At 58.1% G+C, this 22,109-nt stretch overlaps 2 protein-coding genes across 4 annotated transcripts in view; both read right to left on the bottom strand.

The window, feature by feature from the left end:
* Positions 1–3,022: 3,022 nt before the first annotated feature.
* SC5D (sterol-C5-desaturase) lies at positions 3,023–7,627 on the bottom strand. 2 transcript variants are annotated; one of them, XM_040534230.1, is made up of 5 exons: positions 7,053–7,627; positions 6,299–6,516; positions 5,360–5,492; positions 4,790–4,890; positions 3,023–4,458 (listed from the first exon to the last, which is right to left on the bottom strand). In XM_040534230.1, exons 2-5 carry the CDS (start codon positions 6,506–6,508, stop codon positions 4,036–4,038), a joined length of 867 nt encoding a protein of 288 aa, XP_040390164.1. In that variant the 5' UTR covers positions 6,509–6,516; positions 7,053–7,627; the 3' UTR covers positions 3,023–4,035. The 2 variants fall into 2 exon arrangements, with proteins under 2 accessions (XP_040390164.1, XP_040390165.1); XM_040534231.1 differs by having other exon boundaries at positions 6,299–6,513; positions 7,053–7,169.
* A 298-nt stretch (positions 7,628–7,925) lies between these two features.
* Positions 7,926–22,109, bottom strand: part of LOC121058546 (tubulin-specific chaperone cofactor E-like protein) — a 52,541-nt gene continuing 38,357 nt past the window's right edge. Inside the window, exons 16-29 of one of the 2 annotated variants that reach the window (XM_040534228.1) lie at positions 21,247–21,820; positions 19,398–20,008; positions 18,527–19,088; positions 16,277–16,476; positions 14,334–14,717; positions 13,414–13,700; positions 13,054–13,334; positions 12,502–12,917; positions 11,960–12,123; positions 11,598–11,846; positions 10,827–10,989; positions 10,443–10,530; positions 10,109–10,225; positions 7,926–9,834 (exon numbers count right to left, since the gene is read on the bottom strand). In XM_040534228.1, coding sequence (XP_040390162.1) covers positions 9,734–9,834; positions 10,109–10,225; positions 10,443–10,530; positions 10,827–10,989; positions 11,598–11,846; positions 11,960–12,123; positions 12,502–12,917; positions 13,054–13,334; positions 13,414–13,700; positions 14,334–14,717; positions 16,277–16,476; positions 18,527–19,088; positions 19,398–20,008; positions 21,247–21,820 — 4,197 coding nt within the window. In that variant the 3' untranslated portion in view covers positions 7,926–9,733. Of the gene's footprint in view, positions 9,835–10,108; positions 10,226–10,442; positions 10,531–10,826; positions 10,990–11,597; positions 11,847–11,959; positions 12,124–12,501; positions 12,918–13,053; positions 13,362–13,413; positions 13,701–14,333; positions 14,718–16,276; positions 16,477–18,526; positions 19,089–19,397; positions 20,009–21,246; positions 21,821–22,109 lie in introns of both variants that reach the window. The other variant, XM_040534229.1, reaches the window with a different exon arrangement.

The following is a 22,109-nucleotide window of genomic DNA, read 5'->3' as shown; positions in this document are numbered from 1 at the left end:
TGGTCATAGTTTCCAACGCGAGGCAATGGGTGTGTGCATCGGGTTCCCCTTCATCCTCCCGGCCTCGGTGTCGTGCAGTAGCGAGGACCCCTCGAGGGGGCTCAGGGCTGGTAACTGGGAACAGATGAATGACTCTTTCTTTGCAGCAGGGACTATACATTTCTCCTCTGCCAAGGTAAGGTTTTAAAATAATAACAATAATAATAATCAGTCCCCTGCTGTACAGGGGAGGGGGAACAGAGCAGAGTTTATTTTAAGGTACATCTGGAGTTCATCAGCAGCAGGGGCTGGGGACTCCGAGAGGAGGTAAGGAGCCCCTGCCTCCTGCTTCCTCCCCGTTATTTAAAGGATGCCTTGCGTGCTGCTGCACTTGAGACCGGACCCCTAAGTGAGCTGTCCTGCCTCACAGAGTGATCCCATTCCTACTCAAAGGCCAGAGAACAGAAACCCAAGGAGCCGTGCTGTAAAGCTTGGGCTGAGCCTGGTGCTCAGCCAGGGCGCCGTGGCCATGTGGGGACTGTGCAGAAGTGCCCGTCCTTTGGGAAAGTCTGCAAGGTACGGACCCAAGCAGTCAGTTCTGCAGTATTTCATAGGCCACCTAGCTTTTAGATGAACAATTAGCTGCTGTTGTGCCGGGGAGCCAAACCTCTCAATGGGGCACCGACGGAGCCACGCGGGTCACTAACCCTTTTCCTCTCTGCCCTCTCACGCCAAGAATCCCTGGCTGGAAACCCAGAGGAAAAATCATTTCCTACAGCCCTAGGTCCTGCCTGTGGGGAGAGCTCCAGCTCAGGGCTGTGTTCCCCTGCGGGCTCACGGCTTGTCACAGCTTTACATGCTGCCACACATCCCCAGGGCTCTCCCCAAAGGTGTGCAAAGGGGCTGGGAGCTGGGTCTGAGGACGAGGGGACATGGTGTCTGTTGTGGGGTTGTTTTGCAGGGAATAGCTATGGCAGTACCTCTCATGGTGAGAGGGAACATCATCATGGCAGTGTTTTGAGCTCTCCCCGTTGTTTTGCAGGTGGCACTACCCACAGGCTCAGCTGGAGGAAAACATGGGTGCTCCATCCCATAGTCCACTCTTTTTTTTTTTTTCTTTTTTTTTTCCCCTGCCAATTTCTGGGCTGTCTGCTCAAAACAAAGTGGGTGGCATCGCGGGGCGGGGGGGGGGATGTTCTCCAGGAGCCTTCCCTCAGCAGGACCAGGCACACGAAGGACATACAGTACCTCCCTCTCCCATGTCTGCATCGCCTGTTAAGTAGCAATGAATGTGTTGGAGAATGCATAAAATCCACATAGTACCAGTGCTTTGCATGACGATGGGTGACTGTAATTATTGCTTTTATCACCACATGCTGAAGTGTGTGCATCCCTCTGGGACCAGCTCACAGCATCCTGGTGGAAAAGCCCTTTGAGGCAATGTTTGTGTGCTCAGGGGTGGTTTTGCACAGCGTAGAGGTGGCGTGCCCTTCAGTGCCATCCCCTAACTTCTCACCATCTCACCACCTTTGTGCAAGCAGCCACACCAGCAGAGGCGCTGCTCTTGCAAACACAATTAAGTTGCTCGGCTGTAATTGTTTTTCCCGCATGCTCCCTTTATTTTTTTTCCCCGACAAACACCCAGAGGCTTTACGGGCTAACTGGCTATGCGAGCTCAGCCTGACGAAGCAGCCCGGGAGGCGTTATTCAGCCCTCGCAGCCCATCGAGCGGCAGCAGGTGGGAAAAGCTGAGGTCCTTTAACGAGCTGGGACTTTGTGTCTGCGGTCAGACCGTGGCCAAGGCTGCTGGGTGCGAGCCCCGAGGGATGCACGGGGGTTTGGTATGGGTCAGGCCACCGATTTATCAGCAGCAGCCTGCTTTGCAAAAACACCCACCCACGCCTGGTGGGGCCAGAGGGTGGCAAATCCCCGGGGGTGCCACGTGCTAGGGCAGGGAGAGGCAGGGAGATGGGTGCCAGGCTTTTCCTGAGGGAGGAGGGCCCCCAGCTTTCGTGCCGAGCTCCGTGCTGTTGTCCCTGTGTTCGATCCAGGCTTTGCCTTGACCCTTGGTGTTTGTCTGGACTCCAAGTTATGCAGGGCCAGAGTTCGCGTGCACGTGGGGGGATTGAGAAAGCGCAGGGAGGGGAGTGCAGGGAGATGGGCGCATGCTGTGGGTGCAGGGAAACCCGTCGTGTTGGGAGCAGAGGGTCTGCGGTGCCCATCACCAGGGTATTTGGTCCCAAAAATGGGTGCAGGTGTCTGTCCCTGTCCCTGCACACCAGAGCACCCCGAGAAGCAAAGTGTTGTATGGCCATCCCACATGGCACCAACCCAGGCAGGTGCTCTCTGAAGGCACTGGTCCCTCTGATGGGGGAACAAATGATTAAAAAGGGTGACAGGCACCATGCTTGGGGCCAGCTCTGTTGGTCCTGGGATCAGCCAAAACCAGCTATGGAACAGGGTTGGGTTTATTACTGCCCAGGAGGGGGCTGACAGCAAGAGCCTGGCTGGGATGTAATGGGGAGAAATCCATGCACCCGATGTGCACCTGCATGGGCTGGGAGGTATTGGCCACTGGTGCAGATTTTGGTGCTCATCTGGGTGCATCTGCAGGGGAGAAGGGAGTCTAAAGGTTTTCTGCACCTGCCACGGACTCAGGACAACGGTGTCATGAGCCCACCCATGGGGTGCCATCGAGGGACAGCAGCACCCCACCTGGGGCTGGGAAGGCAGGAGGCCGGCAGCATCACCGTGCAGGGAGATTTGGGGCAGGGGGGGGTGACAGAACACTGCTGACCCCACATGGCCAAGCTGAGCATTGTATTCAGCACGCTCTGGTATTCTTGGTGGCTTCTACAGCACTGTGCCAAGCAGACGGAGGGGGTCCATGGGGTGATGGAGTGGTGCTGGGACCACGTCCCCCTGTGCCTCGTGCAGGGGGCGATCGGTGGGGGGCACAGAGCGAGGCTGCCTCAGGTGCTACCGGGGAGAAACGGGGTGCTCGGCACTCTCCGGACTGAGAACAGAGGTGTGAGACGTCATCAAAGTTGGCAAGTGAGATTTATTGACGGCCACCCTGACCCCAAGGCCGGGCGGCCAGGTTTCCAAGTAAGCCCGTCGGCTGTTAGGGGGGACCTGCCACGAACCAAGGCTCCCTCCCACCGCCTGCGCCCCGGCCCCAGCCCTTCCTCCAGCATTCCCTTGGGGAGCTCGAGGGGCCCACAGGGCTCAAAGTCTGTCCCTGTCCTACAAGCCTGCCCTTTTGTGACATGTCCCCGTGTCACAAAGCCTCGTAGAGGCTGCGCCCCGTGCCGAGACGTCCCCTCACACCCGGAGCCTGTGGTGCTGTTGAGTGGATCCACAGCAGCTGCGAAAGGTAGGGGTAGTCTTTTTTTTTCACGAAATAGAGGTACGTGGGTGAAACATCGGTGTCTGCGATGGGAGAACAAAATGCCTGATGTTACCAGCCTCTCATCTCAGCGCGATTTTACTCAGCAGCCTCTGTGGCAGCTCACGAAGCGGGACGGACGGAGACCCCGCGACGTTACCATCGTGCTCGTGTTGCGGTGCTGTTACAGTGCTTGTTGCACAGACTCACAGGTGGCAAAGGAAATGATTTTAAGCAAGATTTGCAGCACGAAGAAAGGCTGGGGAGCTCCGTCATGGGAGCAGGGCAGGCGCCAGGCTTCCCAAAAACCTCCATTCTCACGCAGCCGATGCCGGGGGTCGCAGGGAGCAGGGAGGGCACATTTTGGTGCAGGGCATGGACGTGGCAGGTGTTATCAGAAGGAGCCTGGATAGCAGCAGCACAATAGCATCAAGGTGTCTGTGTGCCAGGAGGAGGGGATGGGGAGGGCAGGAGCGCGCAAGACCCGTCTGCAGCGTTCGGGGGCGAGCCATCCGCAGGCCTGGTGCCCGTCAGTGCTGAAAATCAACCCACGTCAGTCGCTCTGGTGCAAGGTGAGGGCTCTGTATGGGGAAATTTAGTCCGACGGGGGCCGGGAGCAGCAGGACGAGGCCTGGCCCCTTTCCGCGGCGGCCGGCCTGGGCCAAAATCTAGTCGGTTTTGTCGGTGGCGCCGTTGGGCTGCTCGGGGCCCTTCTCTCGGAGCCTGCGCAGGTAGTCGTGGGGGCCCTTGCCCTCGAACGAGGTGGGGCTTTTGTAGGAGCCGCCGATCTTGTCCCAGAGGGTGAAGTACTGCCCGTAGTTGTAGTCGAAGTAGAGGTGGTGGTCGGTGTGGTGGGCCGAGCCGTTGATGACGTGCCGCAGCAGGCGGGGGACGCGGTAGTCGCCGTCATGGATGGAGATGGTCCAGACGTTGACGAAGATGTAGAGGCCCAGGTAGGTGATCTTGTGCAGGGGGAAGAGGAAGGGGTAGACGTGGTAGGGCAGGCTCTGCATGAAGCCATCCACGGGGTGGAAGGCGTGGCTGGCGAAGGGCGTCGCGATCTTCCAGAGGTGGTGGGGCTTGTGGAAACGCTGCGGGGAGAAAAGGCGTGGTGGGCCCCGTGGGCAGGAAGGGACGGGAGCCCGACCCCTTGCGGGATGCTCCTGTTCCGAGACAGTCATGGGCCAGCATCCTTGGGGATGTTTGTGGTCCGTGGCCAGGAGAGGCTCTAGGGCCAGGAGAGGGACTTGTGTCTTGTATCGATTTTAATGGACTATGGGTTTGCTTGATGATGGGGACCAAGAAGAGGAAAAGTGATGGTGGTTGGGCCACCCATCCCCATTTGCCTGGTGGTGTTTGCTCCCCACAAGGCACAAGTCAGCCCCGGCCTGGATGACAGCCCGTTATAAGGGAGGTCCCTACCTTATAGAACAGCTTGTGGTGGAGGCCTCGGTGTATCCAGTAGATGCCCATGTCGGTGAAGAAGAGGAAGGACAGCATGCTGAGAAAGACGCCTGACCAGCCTGGGGGGAAAGACACGTTAGTGGCAGCCCCCACGTGTGCACGTGGGGATGAGGGCAGCGAGTAGCGAAGTCAGGCCAGGGTCTTCCTCACGGAGCAGATGCAGGGCAAGGATTGCCAGTCTCTCCTTACCAGGAGAAATTGGGTTTATTGGGAGCTGAGAGAGGTGACAGGAGCACTTTCAAATTAGGGCAGGGCACGTGTGAAAGCGGCCATCCCGTCCCCTAGGCAGGGGTTTGGCCATCACCCTGCGTGGGCTGGCAGGGTGCGGGGCCTCAGCTCATAGCTGAGATGCTCTGGAGCAGGGAGGCGGCTGGCTGGGGACCAGGCACACAGTGGTGACCCATCGGGATGTGCTGTGGGCTGCAGAAGGTGTCTACAGGTCCCGGGGAGAGGATGGGGAAGCAGAGACATTTATGGAGGGAGCGATGGAGAGCATGGGGTGGGCAGGCGACCCGGGGAGCAGCTCACCGTAGGGGGAGTCTTCGATGTTGTCGTAGAGCTTGCTGTAGCCCCGCACCTCGGCGAAGAAGAGGGCGACGGTGGGGACGCTGATCCAGGGCAGGGAGCGCAGCGCGTAGGCGATCTCCCGTCGCACCTGGTTCTGCGGGGCGGCAGCGCCAGGGATGGGTCAGGGCACGGGAGGAACCCGGGGAGCTGCGTGCCATCCTCCCTGCCCCATCGAGGCCACGGCCGGGTGGGGAGGGATGGCATTTAGGTTGGCATTTGGCATCTGGGGTGGCTGGGAAGTCCTTGATATTTATCAGTGCTGTGCTAAGGGTATGGTGAGCAGGGTGCGGGGGCTGCCTGGAGCGGTGCTGGTGCCCAGATCGGGGCGAGGAAGGGGCTTGGTCATGGGGGAGCCAGAGAACAGAGGCAGGGACAGCTTCATGGGTCTGGGGGCTGTTGGCCAGGCCAGACTGCCTGCAGAGCCCGGTGTCAAGCCATCACCATGTCCTTTGGGTGACGGGATTCAAGGAGCACATGTTGTATCATCGCACAGCCACTCTGCCCCATTTGGCCACTCGGATACTGGAACGAGCTGCCCAGCGAGGTGCTTGGGGTCCTGTGCCCATCAGTGTCCGAGAGGCATTTGGATAAAGCCCTTAATAAAATGCTATAACTTTTGGTTAGCTCTGAAGTGGCCGGGCAGTTGGGATGGGACCATCATTGTAGGACCCTTCCAGCTGTTCTATTCCTATTCCTATTCCTATTCCTACTCCTATTCCTACTCCTATTCCTACTCCTATTCCTACTCCTGTTCCTGTTCCTGTTCCTATTCCATTTTATTCCGTTCTGTACTATTTTATTGTGTCTGGATGGGCAAAAGGGGCATCATCTGCAGGACAGGGGGGTCTTGCAGGGGACCCTGGAGGGGGACGGCTGGGCTTCGGGAGGCTGGGAACCCACCTCTAGGAACATGGGGTGCTTCTGGAGCTCGTGGTCGAAGATGAAGCAGTAGCTGAGGGTGCCGAAGAGCAGGTAGAGGGTGAGCGCCCCGAGGTTGGTGATGACGAAGAGGCTGAGCAGCTGCCGGCAGGGCTCCTCCTCGGGCCAGCCGGCGGGGTACACATAGGGCGTCAGGAGGTGGCGGTCGGCAGCCTCCAGCACCAGGTCCATGGTCGCTGCTGGGGGACGGGGACGGGGACATGCAGGGAGGCTGCGGCAGGGCAGGCCCCATGCCCTCATGGGTCCCCCCAGGTCCCCATGAATCCCCCATGGGTCCCCCCATGGGTCGTCCCCATGAATCCCCCCCCGGATCCCCATGGGTCCCCCTGGATCAACCTCAGGGTCCCACGGGGACCCCCCTGGATCCCCCCAGATCCCCCTGGGTCCCCACAGCCTCCCCCCCGGATCCCCCCAGTTTCCCTAAGGATCCCCATGGACTCCCCCCCCCCGATCCCCATGGATCCCCCCGGATCCCCCCAAATCCCATGGATCCCCCCGGGTCCCATACAGATCCCCACGGATCATCTCCCCCACCCCCAAATCCCCCCGGATCCTCCCCGAGATCCCCCCGGTTCCCCCCCGGTTCCCCCATGGGCCCCCCCATGTATCCCCACGGATCCCACCGGCTTCCCCCCGGCTCCGATCGCGCTGGCCCCGCGGTGCCGACCCCCCCCCACCCCGTGCCCCCCACCCCCGACCCCCGACCCCCCGGTACCTGCCGGCTGCCCCGAGCGCGACTTGGGGCGGGGCGGGGCAGCGCCGCCCGGTAGCGCCACGTGACGTCACTCGCGCCACCGCCGGCGGTGACGTCACGAGGGGGCGTGGCGCGGGAAAACGGCCCCTCCTGGGGGCGGGGGGAGCGGGGCGCCGGTGGCGGTGTGTGCGAGTGTCGGTGGCTGTGTGTCCCCATGTCCCCGTGTCTCGCGTGGGATTTTCCCCCGACGAGCCCCGATTCGGGCTCGAATCAGCTGGCCCTGCTGATTTTATATAAGCCCTTTTTATGTAAATCCTTGCTGTTTTGGTGCATCCCGCCCAGTTCTCAGTGCGCAGAGATCTGTGTCGCCGTGGGAGCCCGTGCATGCTCAGGGGAAGGGTCTGCACCCGCGCTGGGGCCGTTTACACCCCAGGAGTGCTCGTCTTAGTACTATAATAGACCCCCCCCCCAAGTGGGTTGAGCATTCCAACAAGGCGAGCTGCCCTGCAGGACATCAGCACCTTGCTTTTTCTTGTCCGTTCAGCCCCGTTCCCTACAGCACGTTGATCGCCCACCCGTGTTTCTTACAGCCCGGTTTGCACAGCAGCACTGCTAGTTCTGTGCTCTTATATCCAGGTCACCAAACAGTGGCTGGCCCTAATACCAGCCCCCTGGGCACAGCGTGGGCCGTGTGTGTCTTTGGGAATCGCTGCAGGTTGGGCACTCAGAGCCGCACCCCCCCCTGCACCCGCAGCAGGCAGTGTTTGCGCGTGGGGAGGCAGTGTCAAGGCCGGACCTCGTGTGTTTGTCCCAGACAAAGCCTCCGCCTTCGCTGCGTGTTTTTCTGTCCTGTTGTTGCTGTCCTTATGTGCCTGAGTGTTGTCTCGTTGCCTGTTGTGTCCCTGCTCTTGTAGGTATGAATTCACGCCTGCTGTCTGCCTGCCCTGCAAGCAGCATCGTTGTACCCCCCCCCTTGCCACCCCCGTCCCCGTGTTCCACACAGGTGCCTGGTGTCTGTTTGTCCCATGCCCACGCTGCTGTCCCTGTGCCCTTTCTGTGCCATGGGGCTGGCTGCCTCCACACACGCCCCTGTCTCTGTGTGCACCCCTTTCCCGCCACGTTTCTCTTTCACTTGGTCTTTCTTTTCTGTCTTTCTCTTTCTGGCTCTGTCCTTCTCTCTGCCTCTTCCTTGGTCTTTGCTTCGTCCTCGCCTTCTGGCTCTTTCCTTAGGTCTGCTTCTCTTTGTGTCTGCCCATCTGCCTTGTTATTTCTGGTTCTCCCTCTCCCGCTGTGCCGCTTTCTCCCTCCCTCTCTTTCTTGTGTGCCCTTCTATTGCTCTCTTGTGCTTGTTTGCGTCTGTCTCCTGCTCCCTTGTTGCTTTTCTCCCTAGCTTTCTTCCTCTCCCTGTGTGTGTGACTGTACGGGTGGTGTGTTAGCTGCAGGGGGTGATGCTGGGGAGGCCCACAGCGTGGGATGGGATGTGAGGTGGGTGGGCTGGCAATGGAAGAGCCAGTCCTCTGATGCCTCTGATGTCTTCCTCTCCTGACCCTTCACCACCTTCGTAGCCCTCCTGTGGAGGCTCTCTGATAGTTTTATGTCCCTAGAATGCATTCAAGTCCTGCATCCAGATCTTTTGTAAAAACCGTCAAAACAACTGACCCCAAAGTGAGACCTTGTGGAGCCCTGCTGGTGACTGGCCACCAGCCTGGTGTCACCCCTTCTCCTGGGACCCTCTCCTCGTGCCTGCCCCCTTGGACTCCCCGCCATCTCCCATCTCCTGCCTGTGACCACGCTGCCCACCTCTCCCCAAAAGGCCCAGCCCTGCCTCCTCTGGGGTCGCCGGGACCCTCGTGGCCTCGCCCCCGCTCAGCTCCTCTGCACGGGACCACGCCACTTACGAAGGAGTACAACGCTTTTTATTCCCACGCAGCCGTGTCACAAAACACAAACACAAGACAAGTCCCCCACAGAAACAGCCCCCCCTGCGCCAGCCGGCCCCCAGAGCCCACCGCCCGCCTGGTGCCATCCTGGGTGGGCAGACCCCGACCCTGCTCCCTCCCCTCAAGAGACACTGTGACGGCTCTGACCATGACGAGAAGACTTGGCTCCAGCCCTCTTTTCTCAGGCTCACCCCCGTGGCCTCTCCCCACACATCAGGATGTACACCTGGGTTCCCAAAACCCCAGGAACACGCTTGGCTCTCCACCGTGCACCCCAATGGCTCCCCTCTCTGGAGAGCCACCAGGTGCCGTGCTCCCAAGGTGTGCTGATGTCCTCTGATCCGAATGTGCTCCTCTGGTCCGTGACCTGCACCAAAACACCTACCTCTGGCTGGATCCAAGCGCTTCAACGATGCACACCTCTCCCTCGGGAGCCCCTCTGAGGGCAAGGGCACACACAGGTGCATGAGCCTGAGCCCATCCTGCTCCACTAACAGAGGTGCTGGGGATGGGGTGCTACAAGAGAGAGCCTGGGAAAAGCTGCAAAGAAAAATGCCAAGTCCCACATCCATCCCAACAGACATCCAGCTCTGCCATCATGGTCCCTCCGATGCCCATCCAGGCGCTCATCCGTCCGCTCTTCAGGTCGAGTCCCTCTCCTGCTGGGTCGGCAGCAGGCTTGCCGCTGGGGGTGCTGGCTCCTACCCTACAGAGACTCAGGCTGACACGAGAACAGTACTTGGCTGGGCAGTGGAGCCGCACCTACGAGGTCGGGTCCCGCGGAGCCACACACAGCCACAGCCACAGCTGTGCCACCACCACAAGGCTCGCTCGGGCTCGGGCGTCCCCCGAAGAGCTGGAGGCTGTCAAGGCAAGAAGGAGCATGTGAGCTGGGACCCTTGCACGGACACAGCACACATCCCCTGAGATGATTGTGACCCTCTGTGATGCTCCACCTCTTAGCCAAGAGGCCACCAACAGCGCACATTGCCATTGACCTTGATGCTCCAGCCACAGCCCGAGCCTCATCCCTATCCTGCTATGAAATGCCACCTTCCCCATGCTGCTCTGTCTCAGAGCAGACCCCCCCCCCCCCCAGCCATCTTGCCCCGACCGCCCCAGACCCTCAGGACTTGCCCCTGCAGCTCTTGCCGTCCCCTTGCAGTGTCCCCGTCACGCAGCTGCACAACGGCCCGTCCGCTCGGCTAGTGCAGATCTGCTCGCAGCCGCCGTTGTCCTCGCACCAGTCTGATCCTGGGGGCAAGGTGCATGGAAGGGGGGGGAATGATGCTGCTGGACCCTGAGCAGACCCCGCTTTGGCCGTCCAGGACCCCCATTCCCTCCTGCAGCAAGAAGTCCTACCGGGGTGCTCACTCTCCCCTGGGACCTTGCTGTCACCTCGTGCCACAGAGGTCCCCGTGGGAGGTGGACACCCCCACGCCGTGCCCTTCCCCTGGCCACATGCACTTACGCTTCCTCCGAATGGGTCCCACCGAGAGGATCTGCTCGTGGGCCTCCTGGGCGAAGGCACTGGCTGACCGCCGGTGCTGGGGGCAGTTCTGGGCAGGGACAGGGGGTACATCCATCACGCTCAGCCCCTGTTCGGGCCCCCTCTGACCAACCCAGGTCCCAAAAAGACACCCAATGCGGCCAGGCTTAAAAAGCTAAGGTTATGGGCAACCTGCCCATGGGAGAGCTGTCCTCCCCACACCCAGACACAGTCCTTCCAGCTTCCTCCTCGATCTCTGACCACCTCTTGAACACCACAAAAACCATGCCCATGGTGTCCTTCCAGAGCTGCAGAAAAGCCCCGACCCGCCTCTCCAAGCCAGCCCTCAGTGCCTGCCCCACTTACTATCTTGCAGGAGTATTTCTCTGAGTCACAGAGCGAGACGGCGCAGTGCAGGTGGACTTCATCATAGTCCCCGATGAACTTGAAGACGGTGACATGGAAGCGACAGGTCAGAGAGACCCCGTTCTCCTCTATGCCAATGGTGTTGTCCTTCATGTTTTGGCACCTGCGCAAAGTACAGACGCTTGCCATGGTGCTCCCACTATTGGGACCCTCCCTGGAAGGATGTTACTCTCCCCTCGCCCCCTAAGACCTCTTGCCCAGGTCCTGTAGCAGTGCTCTTTGGTCCCACTATACCCTTGAGAGCATCATGGGACCCACTTGTCAGCATACCTCATCCCTACAATATGTATGGCTTTTGGCTGAGAGAGAGCTAACCATCATCATAGTATCTCCTACGGCACCATGCTTTCCATTTATAACCGAGCCTGGGCTGATATTTTGGCCATATTTTGGCCCTGGCTGGACAGGACAGGGACCCCAACTGGCCAAAGGTGTATCCAGTACCGTGTGGCACTGTGCTGAGCAATAAATGCTGGGGGAAAGCCAGACAAGGAGGGGAGGACGTTCCACTTGCAGCATTTGTTTTCCCAAATAGCCATTGCGCACGATGGAGCCTGGCTTTCCTGGAAATGACTGAACGTCTGCCCACTGAAGGGATGTTGTGAATGAATTGCTGATTTTGTTCTGATTCGGCACAGCTTGGGCTTTACCTATTACGCTGCCTTTATCACAGCCTACACGTTTTCTCTTTTACCCTTCCAATTCCCTTACCCTCCCTCGATGATGAAGTAGCGCAGCTTGTCGTTGCTGTCCCGCGAGGGGGTCGCGTAGCACTTGTTCAGCATCAGGATCAGGTGGTTGGAGTCGGCCCCGACCACGAAGACCCCCACGTAGAGCACGTCCCGTGTGGTCAGCACAACTTCCCCCTGCCGGTACGGGTGCTTGTAGGAGGAGTTCTTGTACAGGGCCATCTTGGTCGTGAAGCTCCCTTCCTGCGTCGGCACTGTCAGGTTAATCACACTAACAACAAGAAACCAAAACAGGCTCAGATTCACCAAAAGGATTACTTCCACCTCATCACCTTGCTGCATGTGCACACGAAGGAGGGGTGGCATTGCTCTCCCTGCTCTGACCTTAGCATCGGCCGCACAACTGAGTCCAAGGAGATCTTGATGTCCAGCTCGTAGGCACAGGAAAACTCCACGTTGATTGTCCGGTCCCGGGTGATGATGTTGCCCGTGTTGTTGGCGCTTTCGATCCACACCGTGTTCTTGTACACTATGTGCGTGCTGTTAGACTGTGGGAGGGAGCAAACAGTACCCCTCGAGACTGATCGTCTCTGATCTCCTGCTCCTGATGGGTGCCTCAGCATAGCGGTGTGACCACAGGGGCCCTCCATCTCTATAAAATACCACCTCTGGCCCCAAAGGTTTGTGTACCGCTGCAGTACCTTCCCCCAGGGAGCATCCACACCCAGCAATTCCAGTGTCACCGATACGGATCACCCCTTCCTCCCTGACCCTGAAGTCCTCAGGGACCTCACAGGTTCCTGAGCCTCCCAAATACTCCCCTTCCTCCTCCTAATCCTCCAGGCTGGGACACAAGTTAGCTGGACCATGAGATCTCAGACCCAAAAGTCTGAGAGAAGTCACCCTGGCCCCTTGCCTGGTCCCACCTGCACCACGTTGCCGCAGTTGCCCTTGGTGTTGTTGATCTGGAAGGAGATGAAGTCCTCGCCCTCGATGCCGGGGCAGTGGCGGTCGTTGACCCGCACGCCCTCGCGCTCGAAGCCCAGCTGGAAGAGCTTGCACTTGGAGATGGACACCTCCATTTGGGCGGCTTTGCAGGTCACCTCCGCGTCGATGATGTCGTGGGTGTCTAGGGCAGAAAAAGGGTTACGGGACCACCAGAAAGGACACCACACACCCAGACCCCCACCCCGACCATCGCTTCTCCCCCTGGTGGTGCAAATGGGCTCACTGTTCCCGTAGGGTGGGGGCTCGACGCAGCCGCACAGCTCCCCGCCGTCATCCAGCTCGCAGCTCCGGTTGGGGCAGTCGGCACCCGCGCAGGGGTCTTCCACCACTCCTGCTAAACAGCACGAGAAGCGCCGCAAGCGGGACCTTTATCCTCAGGCCACAGGATGGATGGACCACAGGATGCACCACTATGGGCCACCCCATGTGGGATGCCCCTGCGGGATCCCAGAGGAACCCAGCTCTCTTACAGCAATTCTCCTTCTCGATCCACTCGGTTCCCAGGATGCCGAAGGTGCGGCACGCCTCGCCGTAGGCGGCCAGCGAGCCGCATAGCTGCACCTTCTTGTGGTTGTAGCAGCCGTCCAGAAAGCAGGACTCGTAGAAGGGCAGTGGGTCCAGGAGGCCGTAGCAGGGCTGGAAGAAGCCTTTCATGTCGGTCAGCTTCAGGCAGTAGCTGTCGCTCTGCAGCTTCTGGATGCGGACGTTGTCACAGGACGCGGCGTACTGGGAGTACTGCAGCTCGTTGCAGCTGCGGGCACCGGACACGTCGCGGGGGCTCGCGATGCGCTTGGCCCCGCTCCCTCCCGTGCCTGGTGGGGATGCCTCACCTCTTCTGCATGCCGTTGGTCTTCCAGCTCTGTGCCAGCAGCACGCTGCTGACCACCGGCTTGCCCCGCAGCGTGGCGTAGTCGTCTGCCGGGTCGCCATTGAAGTTGCCACAGAGGCCGCACACCTTGTTCTGCAGCCGCTCGCCGATGGTGATCTTGATGACGTTGAAGCCGTTGTAGCGGATCTGGATGTCGGGGCCAGAGTCGATGACCAGGAAGCCTTCCTGGCTGTAGATCTTGGTGGAAAGCCCCGTGACGAAGGGGATGCTCACGTGGCTGCCGTTCACCTGGCACAGGAGAGGACATGAGGCTGATGTCCCTCCTGTCCCCTCTGCCACCGGACAGGAGCGTTGGCCACCCACAGACATCTCTGCAAATGCCTCCCGGTACCCCAAATAGGAAAACATGATGCGTCTGCTTGAGCAGGGGTCGTTGAGACCTTGCCTTCCCCTTCACATTCTCCTTCTCCCAACAGATCTCTCTGAAATCTGTTACCCTTAAATGCCAGTATAAGGCCATGATGCAAAGCAAGCCCTACAAGTGTGTAGAGGCTCTAGCTGGGGACTCCTCTCTCACTGAGACAGCCACATACAGTGTTCTTCTACCCTAAAAGACCAGGCCTGCATCCCCCAACAATTAAACGACAGCCGCACCTCCCCACATGCAGGAGGACTCAAAGACAGGGACAACCTTTGCCTCCTGCCATCCCTCTCATCCTGGCCAGCACCCCTCTGCCAAGTCCAATGGAGAGCATCCACATCCATCGCGTGGAGCTGCTGGTACCACTACAACCAGCGACCTGTGTGGCCTTTTGGTCACTCGTGGGGACTGCTGCACTGCCCTTCTTCATCAATGGACATGGGTGCCTGGCCCCTTCGTTCTGGAGCTGGTCCCCCATAGCCCAGACCTCAAGACCTCACCTTGACGGTGTTCCTATCACTGATGAGGATCTGCTCCTCGTTGATGTAGAAGTACACAGGGGAGATGATGGTGAGGTTGGGCGAGGACCACTTGTCGAAGTTGATGATGAGCTGGAAGGAGAAGTCGGGCAGCTTCTGGCAGATGGTGGACAGCACGAAGGCACAGTTGGCGGGGAAGCGGAGGAAGGCGCCATCGAAGGTGCGGAAGACGCCGCCGCCCGCCGCCAGGCAGAAGGAGCTGCGGGTGCTGAAGCAGCCGCGGACGCCATTGCGCGAGGCGCACTCCTCGTCTGACTTGCAGTGTCGCGGGTCGCACTGGATCAGGTTCCGTCGGAAGCAGCGGCACCGCCGCGTGCAGTCCCCGTTCCAGAAGAGCTGCTTGGGCTGGAAGACAAACAGGTCACACACGGGGAGAGACAGGGACCCCTGCCTGACCCTCCATGGATGCTCAGCCTGGTTTTACTTCCCTCTGCCTCATAGAGCAGGAAATCTGGTGATGAGGGCAGAGCAAAAAGCACAATGCACACACTGACTGCTTGCGCACAGCTGCCAAAATCCCTGCTACCTGCAGGCATGAGGACACTGCACATTTCCATTGCCACGGTGACCTCATCTGCCTTGTGCCCTGCACTCTAAATACCTCCTTGTCCCTTTCTTGTGCCCTGCCTACCAAAACATAATCCGCCAAGCACCCCATAGGAAAATAATGGGGTAACAGCACACAGTGATGTGCTTGGCTTGGCAAAGACACTGTGCAGAACAATTTCACCATAAAAAATACGGAAATAAATAATAATAATAAAGTTAGCAATGCCACCAGCAAGATGAGCCTGCCAACCATCTCAGCAGCATTTTGTGTGGCTGTGGTCCTGTACAGCCACCGTGCTCCAGGTGACATGCACTTGTGTCATGCTTGTGTGCCTCTGCACATTGCTGTGTGGCTATGGCCCATCTGTGTTTGCCTCCCCATGTTTCCACGGTACACTCCTGCCAGACTATGTGGGGTTGATGGCACCCACCAGGAGCACAACCACACAACCCAGCCTGCAGCAGAAGACCAGCCTCTGCAAGGGTTGGCTCCTGCAGGAGGGGAACACGATTTCCTCTGTCCCCAGGCTCCCTGCAGCAGGAGAGGGCTCAGAGATTGCAGATGAGGAGAACATGCCCGAACAGCTCAGCAGCAAACAAAGGAAGTGACCACAGCTGCTATTAAGAGAGCTACACTTATCTTCATGCTCAGAGGACAGAGGACCAGAGGGTCCCGGTGTAAAACAGACAAATGGAACAACTGGCAAGGTAAACTCTGAGGATGGCAATGGCCTCATGCTGGCTTCAAGCCCCTTATTCCTCCTCGGAGACAAGGGTCACCCCGCACCATGAGAGTTACTATACCATGGTCTGGTGATTATGGCATCACGCTGATTCCACAAAATCCCAAGTAACATCTAATAGCTACAAACAAGTAGATTTCATAAGAAACAGTAAACCCACTTCACTTGCAACTCATAGAGTATTGGACTCTGACACCAACTAAAGGCAGCATCCCTGGTCACCAGTCTCCTTTCCTACCACCCATTCCATGCAGGACACCTGAATCACCCTCATCTAACAGCCACAGAACCGTTTTGCAGGACAGAAGGACATGTGGCATACCAGGGATGACATCCCTCTTCTCTGTCTCCCTGTGTCCCCTGGTGCCCTGGCACCTCCTGCCCATCTTTTTTTGGCTCATATTGAGTCACACTGAGCTGGGGGGTGTCAACACGTGCTTCTTGTGTGACCCCTGCTTGGCTCCTCTAGATACCTGCACCACACACCACAGTGACCAGGAACAACACGACACCTTACAACGCATCCACCGCATGTCCCACCTGGGGCACCCAGCAAGGGATGTCACAAAGGGGCTCGGAGATGGCACCGTGAGAAGGATGTTCCCGGCGTACCTCGTAGTATTTGCCATCGGAGTAGCAGCCGCAGTTCTGGGGCAGGATGCAGCTCTTGCCATTCAGGACGTAGCCGGTGTCGCACTGGCAGCCCTCCACGCAGTAGTGGCTGCAGTCACTCTTGAGCCGGATGGCGGCGCATCGCGGCTGGCACAGGGACACGCAGCTCTCGTAGTGGCTGTTGGGGGGACAGCTGACGGCTGCGACGTGCGGGGAGAACACGAGGTGTGCAGATTAGCTCCTTGGAGAAAATTGACCTCTCCTACAAGCTCCTTACATCACTGGCTTATCGCTGCCAGCCACCATCTCGTGGGGAGCACGCAAACCACGCGCCTCGGCCATGCGCACAGCGCACAAACCCTCGCAACCCTCTGGCACTGGCTCCTGCTGACCCTAGGGCTGGAGGACAGTGGTGCCCACAGAGGTCTTGCAGGCTTCCAGCCCACATATGGAGCCCCTGTGCCCTCTGCAAGGGTACACACTCCAGGGGATATGCTGCTGCCAGCTGGCCTTCATTCCTTAGCCATCAGACCTCAAAACCTGGGGGTTGCTGCGCACCCAAAGGTGCCACCAACTCACTGGGGGTGATTTTTGGGCTGAGCACATGGGGGTGACAGATCATGGCCTCACCACCCCTGCCCTGTGGGAGCCTCCAGAACCGGGAGGTTGCTCGTTAGGAGGAAGAACAACATAAATTAAATTTTCAGTCTTGTTAGTGGTGACAATTACTTCCCAGCTGATTTGCCAGATAGAGCGGCTGCCAGGGAGACTCACGGAGCCCATCCTCGGGAGCTTAATTGGATGTTGCGGTGTAATCTTATTGACAACAGTGAGCAGCTTCATTAGAACAAACATGTACTCCTGGCTGCGAGTCTCACTAATAAAATTCCTGGGGAACAACGGTAGGATGGATGATGCCTCCTGAACCCGAGGCTTCACCTTCTCTATCCCTGCTCCTGCTGTATCACACGCAGTTCAAAACTACTCCTGGAGGACTGAGCGCACGGGGCCAAATCCAGCCCTGGCAAGGACTGGATGGACACTTGCTGCTTCGGGACTCTGGGGTGGAAACAAGGGAACCCCAGGTGCTGATGCCCCAAGTGCCAGGGGAAAGGGCTCTCAGTTTCCATGGCTCTGCTGCATGGGACAGGCGGGTGTCCATGGGTCGAGGCTGTGCCCATCCTGCCGTGGCCCCAAGGTGCTCCGAGTCAGCTCTGACACGATGACAAATGTGACACCGAGGTGCCTGTGCAGACCTAGGGCTCACAATTTACCTCTTCTCTATGCTAGTGATCACACCAAGGACTCAGAGCTGGCTAACAGGGTGGGGAAGTGTCCTGGTTTCAGTTAGGACAGAGTGAATTTTCCTCCTAGTAGCTGGCAGGGTGCTATGTTTTGGATTAGGATGAGAAGAGCGCTGATAACATGCTGATGTTTTAATTGTTGTAGAGCAGTGCTTACACCAAGCCAAGGACTTTTCAGCCTCTCTCTGTCCTGCTAGCGAGCAGGCTAGGGATGCAGCAGAAGCTGGGAGGGGACAGACCCAGGACAGCTGACCCAAACTGGCCAAAGGGGTATTCCATACCATCTGACGTCATGCTGAACAATATATAGGGGTGGCTAGCCGGGGTGGAGGGGTGGCCGGCTGCTCGGGGATAGGCTGGGCATCGGTCAACGGGTGGTGAGCAATTGCATTGTGCATCACTTATTTCGTACACATTATTACTATTAATACTATTATTATTATTATTATTGTTGTTATTCTTTTCCCTGTCTTAATAAACTGTCTTTATCTCAACTCACAGGCTTCACTTTCCCGTTTCTCTCCCCCATCCCGGAGAGGGAGGGGGGAGGGTGAGCGAACGGCTGTGTGGTGTTTGACTGCCAGCCGGGCTAAACCACAACAGGAAGGCAACCCCCTGCTGTGTCTGCAAGGGTTGCTTTGAGGGAAAACTGCTCAATCGCTGACCTTCAGCCCCACCGACACAAAAAAAAAAAAAAAGCATCAGCACTGCACACGTGGCAGAAAGCTTCCTCCTGAACTCCTCCCTCAATGCTGGTGGGACGATTTTGGGATGGGGATGGATGCTGGGCATCAGCCTGCCCCTCCCTGGTCCCATGGCATGCTCTGCTACCTCCTTTCAGCAAACACCCACCTCCCAAAAATATTATGGTGCCACCACACCTGTGGGTGTCACCCCCAGGCAACACCCCTAGCAAGGTGGAGCCTGGCAGCACGGTGGCACTTACAGCACGAGGTGAAGTTCCTCCAGCCGGTGACGGCGACGCCCTGCGTTTGGCACGTGCTGGCGTAATTCTGCAGCCAGCCGCAGGCCGTTTGCATGGCCCCCCCGTCGACACATGTGTCGAAGAGGCAGTTCTTGTAGAAGAAGCTGGGGCTGATCTTGCTGTGGCACTTGGCAAAGACACCGCTTTGGCTGGGGATCAGGCTGCAGAGCTGCTGGGGCTTCCAGAAGCCCTCCACCTTCCCGCAGGCAGGGCAGCGGTCACCGCAGCCCACCCGACAGAAGGCGTCCCGCTTCGCCCAGCTCTGGACAAAGTCGGTGACACCGAATGCTGGCATGCCGCCCGCGGCCACCAGGTCGTCCTCGGGGTTGCCGTTGTAGCGGCCGCAGAGGCCATAGGTCAGGTTCTGGAAGCTGCGCGGGATGGTGACGGAGAGGAAGGTCTTCCAGTCGTACACCACCTTCAGCCCAAAGTCGGTCTCGACCACAATGTGGAAGCCGAAGGCAAAGATGTTCACTTTGCCCTGGCCCAGCTTCAGGGGCAGGTAGAGCCGCTCGTTGTTGATCTGCGGGGAAGGAAAGGAGGTGGCTGGTGAGCTGGGCTGCTCGAGCCTTCTGCTGCAGGACACCGAGGTGCTGCTGAAGCAACCAGCCTGGCCCCAGCCTCCAAAATATGGCAGCAAAAAAGGAAGCCCCCTCCAAAAGCTGTGCCAAGGGGTGGTCTAGGGACAAATATTCCAAGGTTTGCCCTGGAAAAGCTTCTGAGACACAAGGAATTGTGTACAGGGAACCACCAAGGGGTTTGGGAGGAAGAAATAACCCCTCATAGATGCTGCACCCACCACCACTCCTTGCTCTTCACGGCCCGCGCTCACCATCACGGTGTATTTGTAGGCACGGTGGATGACGATGTTGTAGTTGAAGACCTCCACTTCCACTTGCTTCACCCACAGGGCCAGGGAGGTGTCCCGGTCCTCATTCTTGGCCGTGACGGTGAACGTGGGGAAAGTGTCTGACCGCTCTGCCCGTGGCCGGGAGATGGTGGTGCACAGGACCAGGGCGCAGCTGCTCTGGAAGTCGAAAGAGTAGCCGTCAAACGTCAGGTAGTGCCCGTAGCCGGAGACAATGCAGGAGGCGTCTGTGCGGACGTGGCAGTAGTAGAGGCCGTTCTCCTCCAGGCAGTACTCGTCATCCTTGCAGGAGACGTTCTCGCAGTACACGCTGTTGTCCGAGCCATTGCAGTAGCAGAGGAAGTGGCAGGAGATGTCCATCCAGAAGGTCTGGTTGGTGGCCAGCTGACGGCCCTCGAAGTTGCAGCCGCACTCGCCGCGGGGAATGCAGCGGGAGCCGTGGAGGGCGAAGCCCTCGTCGCACTGGCAGCCCTCTGTGCAGGTGTCCGTGCAGACAGGGCCCGAGGCCAGCGTCTCGCAGGTCTCCACGCAGCTCATGCACTCCTCAAAATGGCTGTTTTCAGGGCACGCCAGGGCTAGGGGCATTGGACACAGTGTGTGAGTGGAGATAAAGGTGGACATGGGGTGAGCTGCGACCCGTTTGCAAAAAAAAATAAAAAAAAAGCAAGAGGGGAAGCGATCCCAGTGCCCTCCCAACCACCTGGTCTTCCCATTCCCTTTGTGACCCCTTTTCCTCACTGCCATCACCCTCCTCACATTAGAGACCTGTGCCAAGTGAAACCTCCTCCTGCTAACCCAGAGGACGTGCCACCTTCCCAAATGGATGCCTCTCTAAAACCTCCACAGTGGAGGCATCCCACTGACTGTGTGCTGCCATGCTGGGGATTTTTCACATTCGCTGCTGAATTATGAATGTTTTCCCATCAATGGCAAGTTTATAGCGACAGCTAAAAACACGCCTTATTCGAATTATCCTTCGGTGATGGCTTACAGTACTGTCAGCCGCCATCTGCGGCTCTGGAACGCTCCTACACCACGTCATAAAGCTCCTCACATCTCCTGAAATGCCACCATGAAATTGCTTAATTGGGAAATCTGTCTCTGCAGGCAAAGGGACTGCTTAGAAACTGCCATCAGTCCACAGGGTGGCAGGTCCTCATCTATGGGCACAAGAGGCGTTGTGGTCCTAACACACACCGGTCACCCGCTGGCTTGACGACCCTGATAAGAGCTCCAGGACCGGGCTTTGCTGCTATGGGAAATGCTGCCTTCCAGATGAAAAATATAGGAGATGCACTATGCTAGCAGTGATGCTCGCCACCTCTTTCCTTTCTGGGCACTACTCAGGAGAGCACTTCGTACACATCAGCCTCCATCAGACAAAGCTCTTTCAACAGCCATGCCAATCTTTGCTTGACTTCTAGGTTAGCGAGTGGGAAAACTGCCCCGAATTGCCAGAGTTTAGGCAACTCTGCCTCATCCATTTGTATTATTTCAGACTTCTCATGCTGCCCTAAGTGCTGGGGTGCCATGGGGCTCCTGAAAACTTGCAAGGTCCAAGCCTCTCTTCCACCAGTCGGTCTGCTGTTGAGAGTTTTCCAGCTCCTCTATGGAGGAACACCATTAAGGACTATGCACGAGGGCACTACAGGGGGAAGAGGGGCTGTAATTTCTGGTGGCCCAATAAAAAAAAAAAAAATGCAGTCTACTTCTTTACACTCACAAACTCCTGACAAATAGACCTTTCCCACGGTGGTGAGGTCTACATCCCCTTCTCCCCACCCCAGATACTTAAAAATTTTCATGGACTCACGGCAAAAGCTGTGGCTCCTCCACTGGCCCACATCCACCTCGGCGTTCTTGCAGGCGCCGGCGTAGCGCGCCACGGCGTCGCACAGCTCCGACTGGTTGCCTCCGCTCTGGCACAGGCGGAAGAGACACGTCCTGTAGTAGGCCGAGACGTTGACCACGCTGTGACACTCCAGGAAGGAGCTGTTGGTGGGGTCGTTGATGATGCCGCAGTTGGACCGGCTCCTGTAGGACTTGAGCAGCTCCGAGTCATTGTTGCACGCCTTGAGGAGGTCCCCGCACTCCCCGTTGCAGATCTCGTTGAATGTGGTCCAGCTCTCCAGGAAGAGCTCCAGGTTGTCCGTGCACTTGCCCTTGGGCAGGCAGAACTCATCACTGCTGTTGCCGTTGAAGAAGCCACACAAGCCCCCGGTACAGTTGAAATAGGCGGTGGAGAGGCGGATCTCCAGGAGGCCCGAGTTGTAGTAGCCAATGCTCAGCAGTCCCTCTGACTCCGTCACGGTGCCGTTGTCGTTACGGTAGATCTCCAGGCGGCCAGAAGGGTGGAAATATGGCAGTTCCACGTCGTAACCATTCACCTGCAAGTAATAAGTGGATCACAATGTGTCAGTAAGGGTGATGTGACTTTGCACGGACATTCCCATCTGCAGGCTGCACCATGCCGAGAACACTAAATGCTTCCAAACCCAGGCTCAGTACTTGAAGGCCAGGACCCTCCCTTCAAAAGGCACAGAGACCTTTGAGTAGGGATACTCCTTCTTTTCCACAGCCATTTCGCTGACCATAACAACATTATAGCCACCAGCTCTGCCAGCAACTGTGCTGTTAATCAAAATCCAAGAGCTTGCAACATATGAGTGCTAATTT

This window comes from Cygnus olor, chromosome 22 (assembly GCF_009769625.2).
Source record: "Cygnus olor isolate bCygOlo1 chromosome 22, bCygOlo1.pri.v2, whole genome shotgun sequence".
Taxonomy (NCBI): domain Eukaryota; kingdom Metazoa; phylum Chordata; class Aves; order Anseriformes; family Anatidae; genus Cygnus; species Cygnus olor.
The sequence above is the reverse complement of the archived record's forward strand: the minus strand, read 5'-3'. Positions and strand labels throughout refer to the sequence as shown.

Coding starts and splice junctions, on each gene's coding strand:
- SC5D (XM_040534230.1), bottom strand. CDS start 6,508: ATGGACCTGGTGCTGGAGGCTGCCGACCGCCACCTCCTGACGCCCTAT. Junction 5,493..6,298: donor AGCACCCCATGTTCCTAGAG/GTGGGTTCCCAG, acceptor GCCGCCCCGCAG/AACCAGGTGCGACGGGAGAT. Junction 4,459..4,789: donor ACCACAAGCTGTTCTATAAG/GTAGGGACCTCC, acceptor TTCTCCCCGCAG/CGTTTCCACAAGCCCCACCA.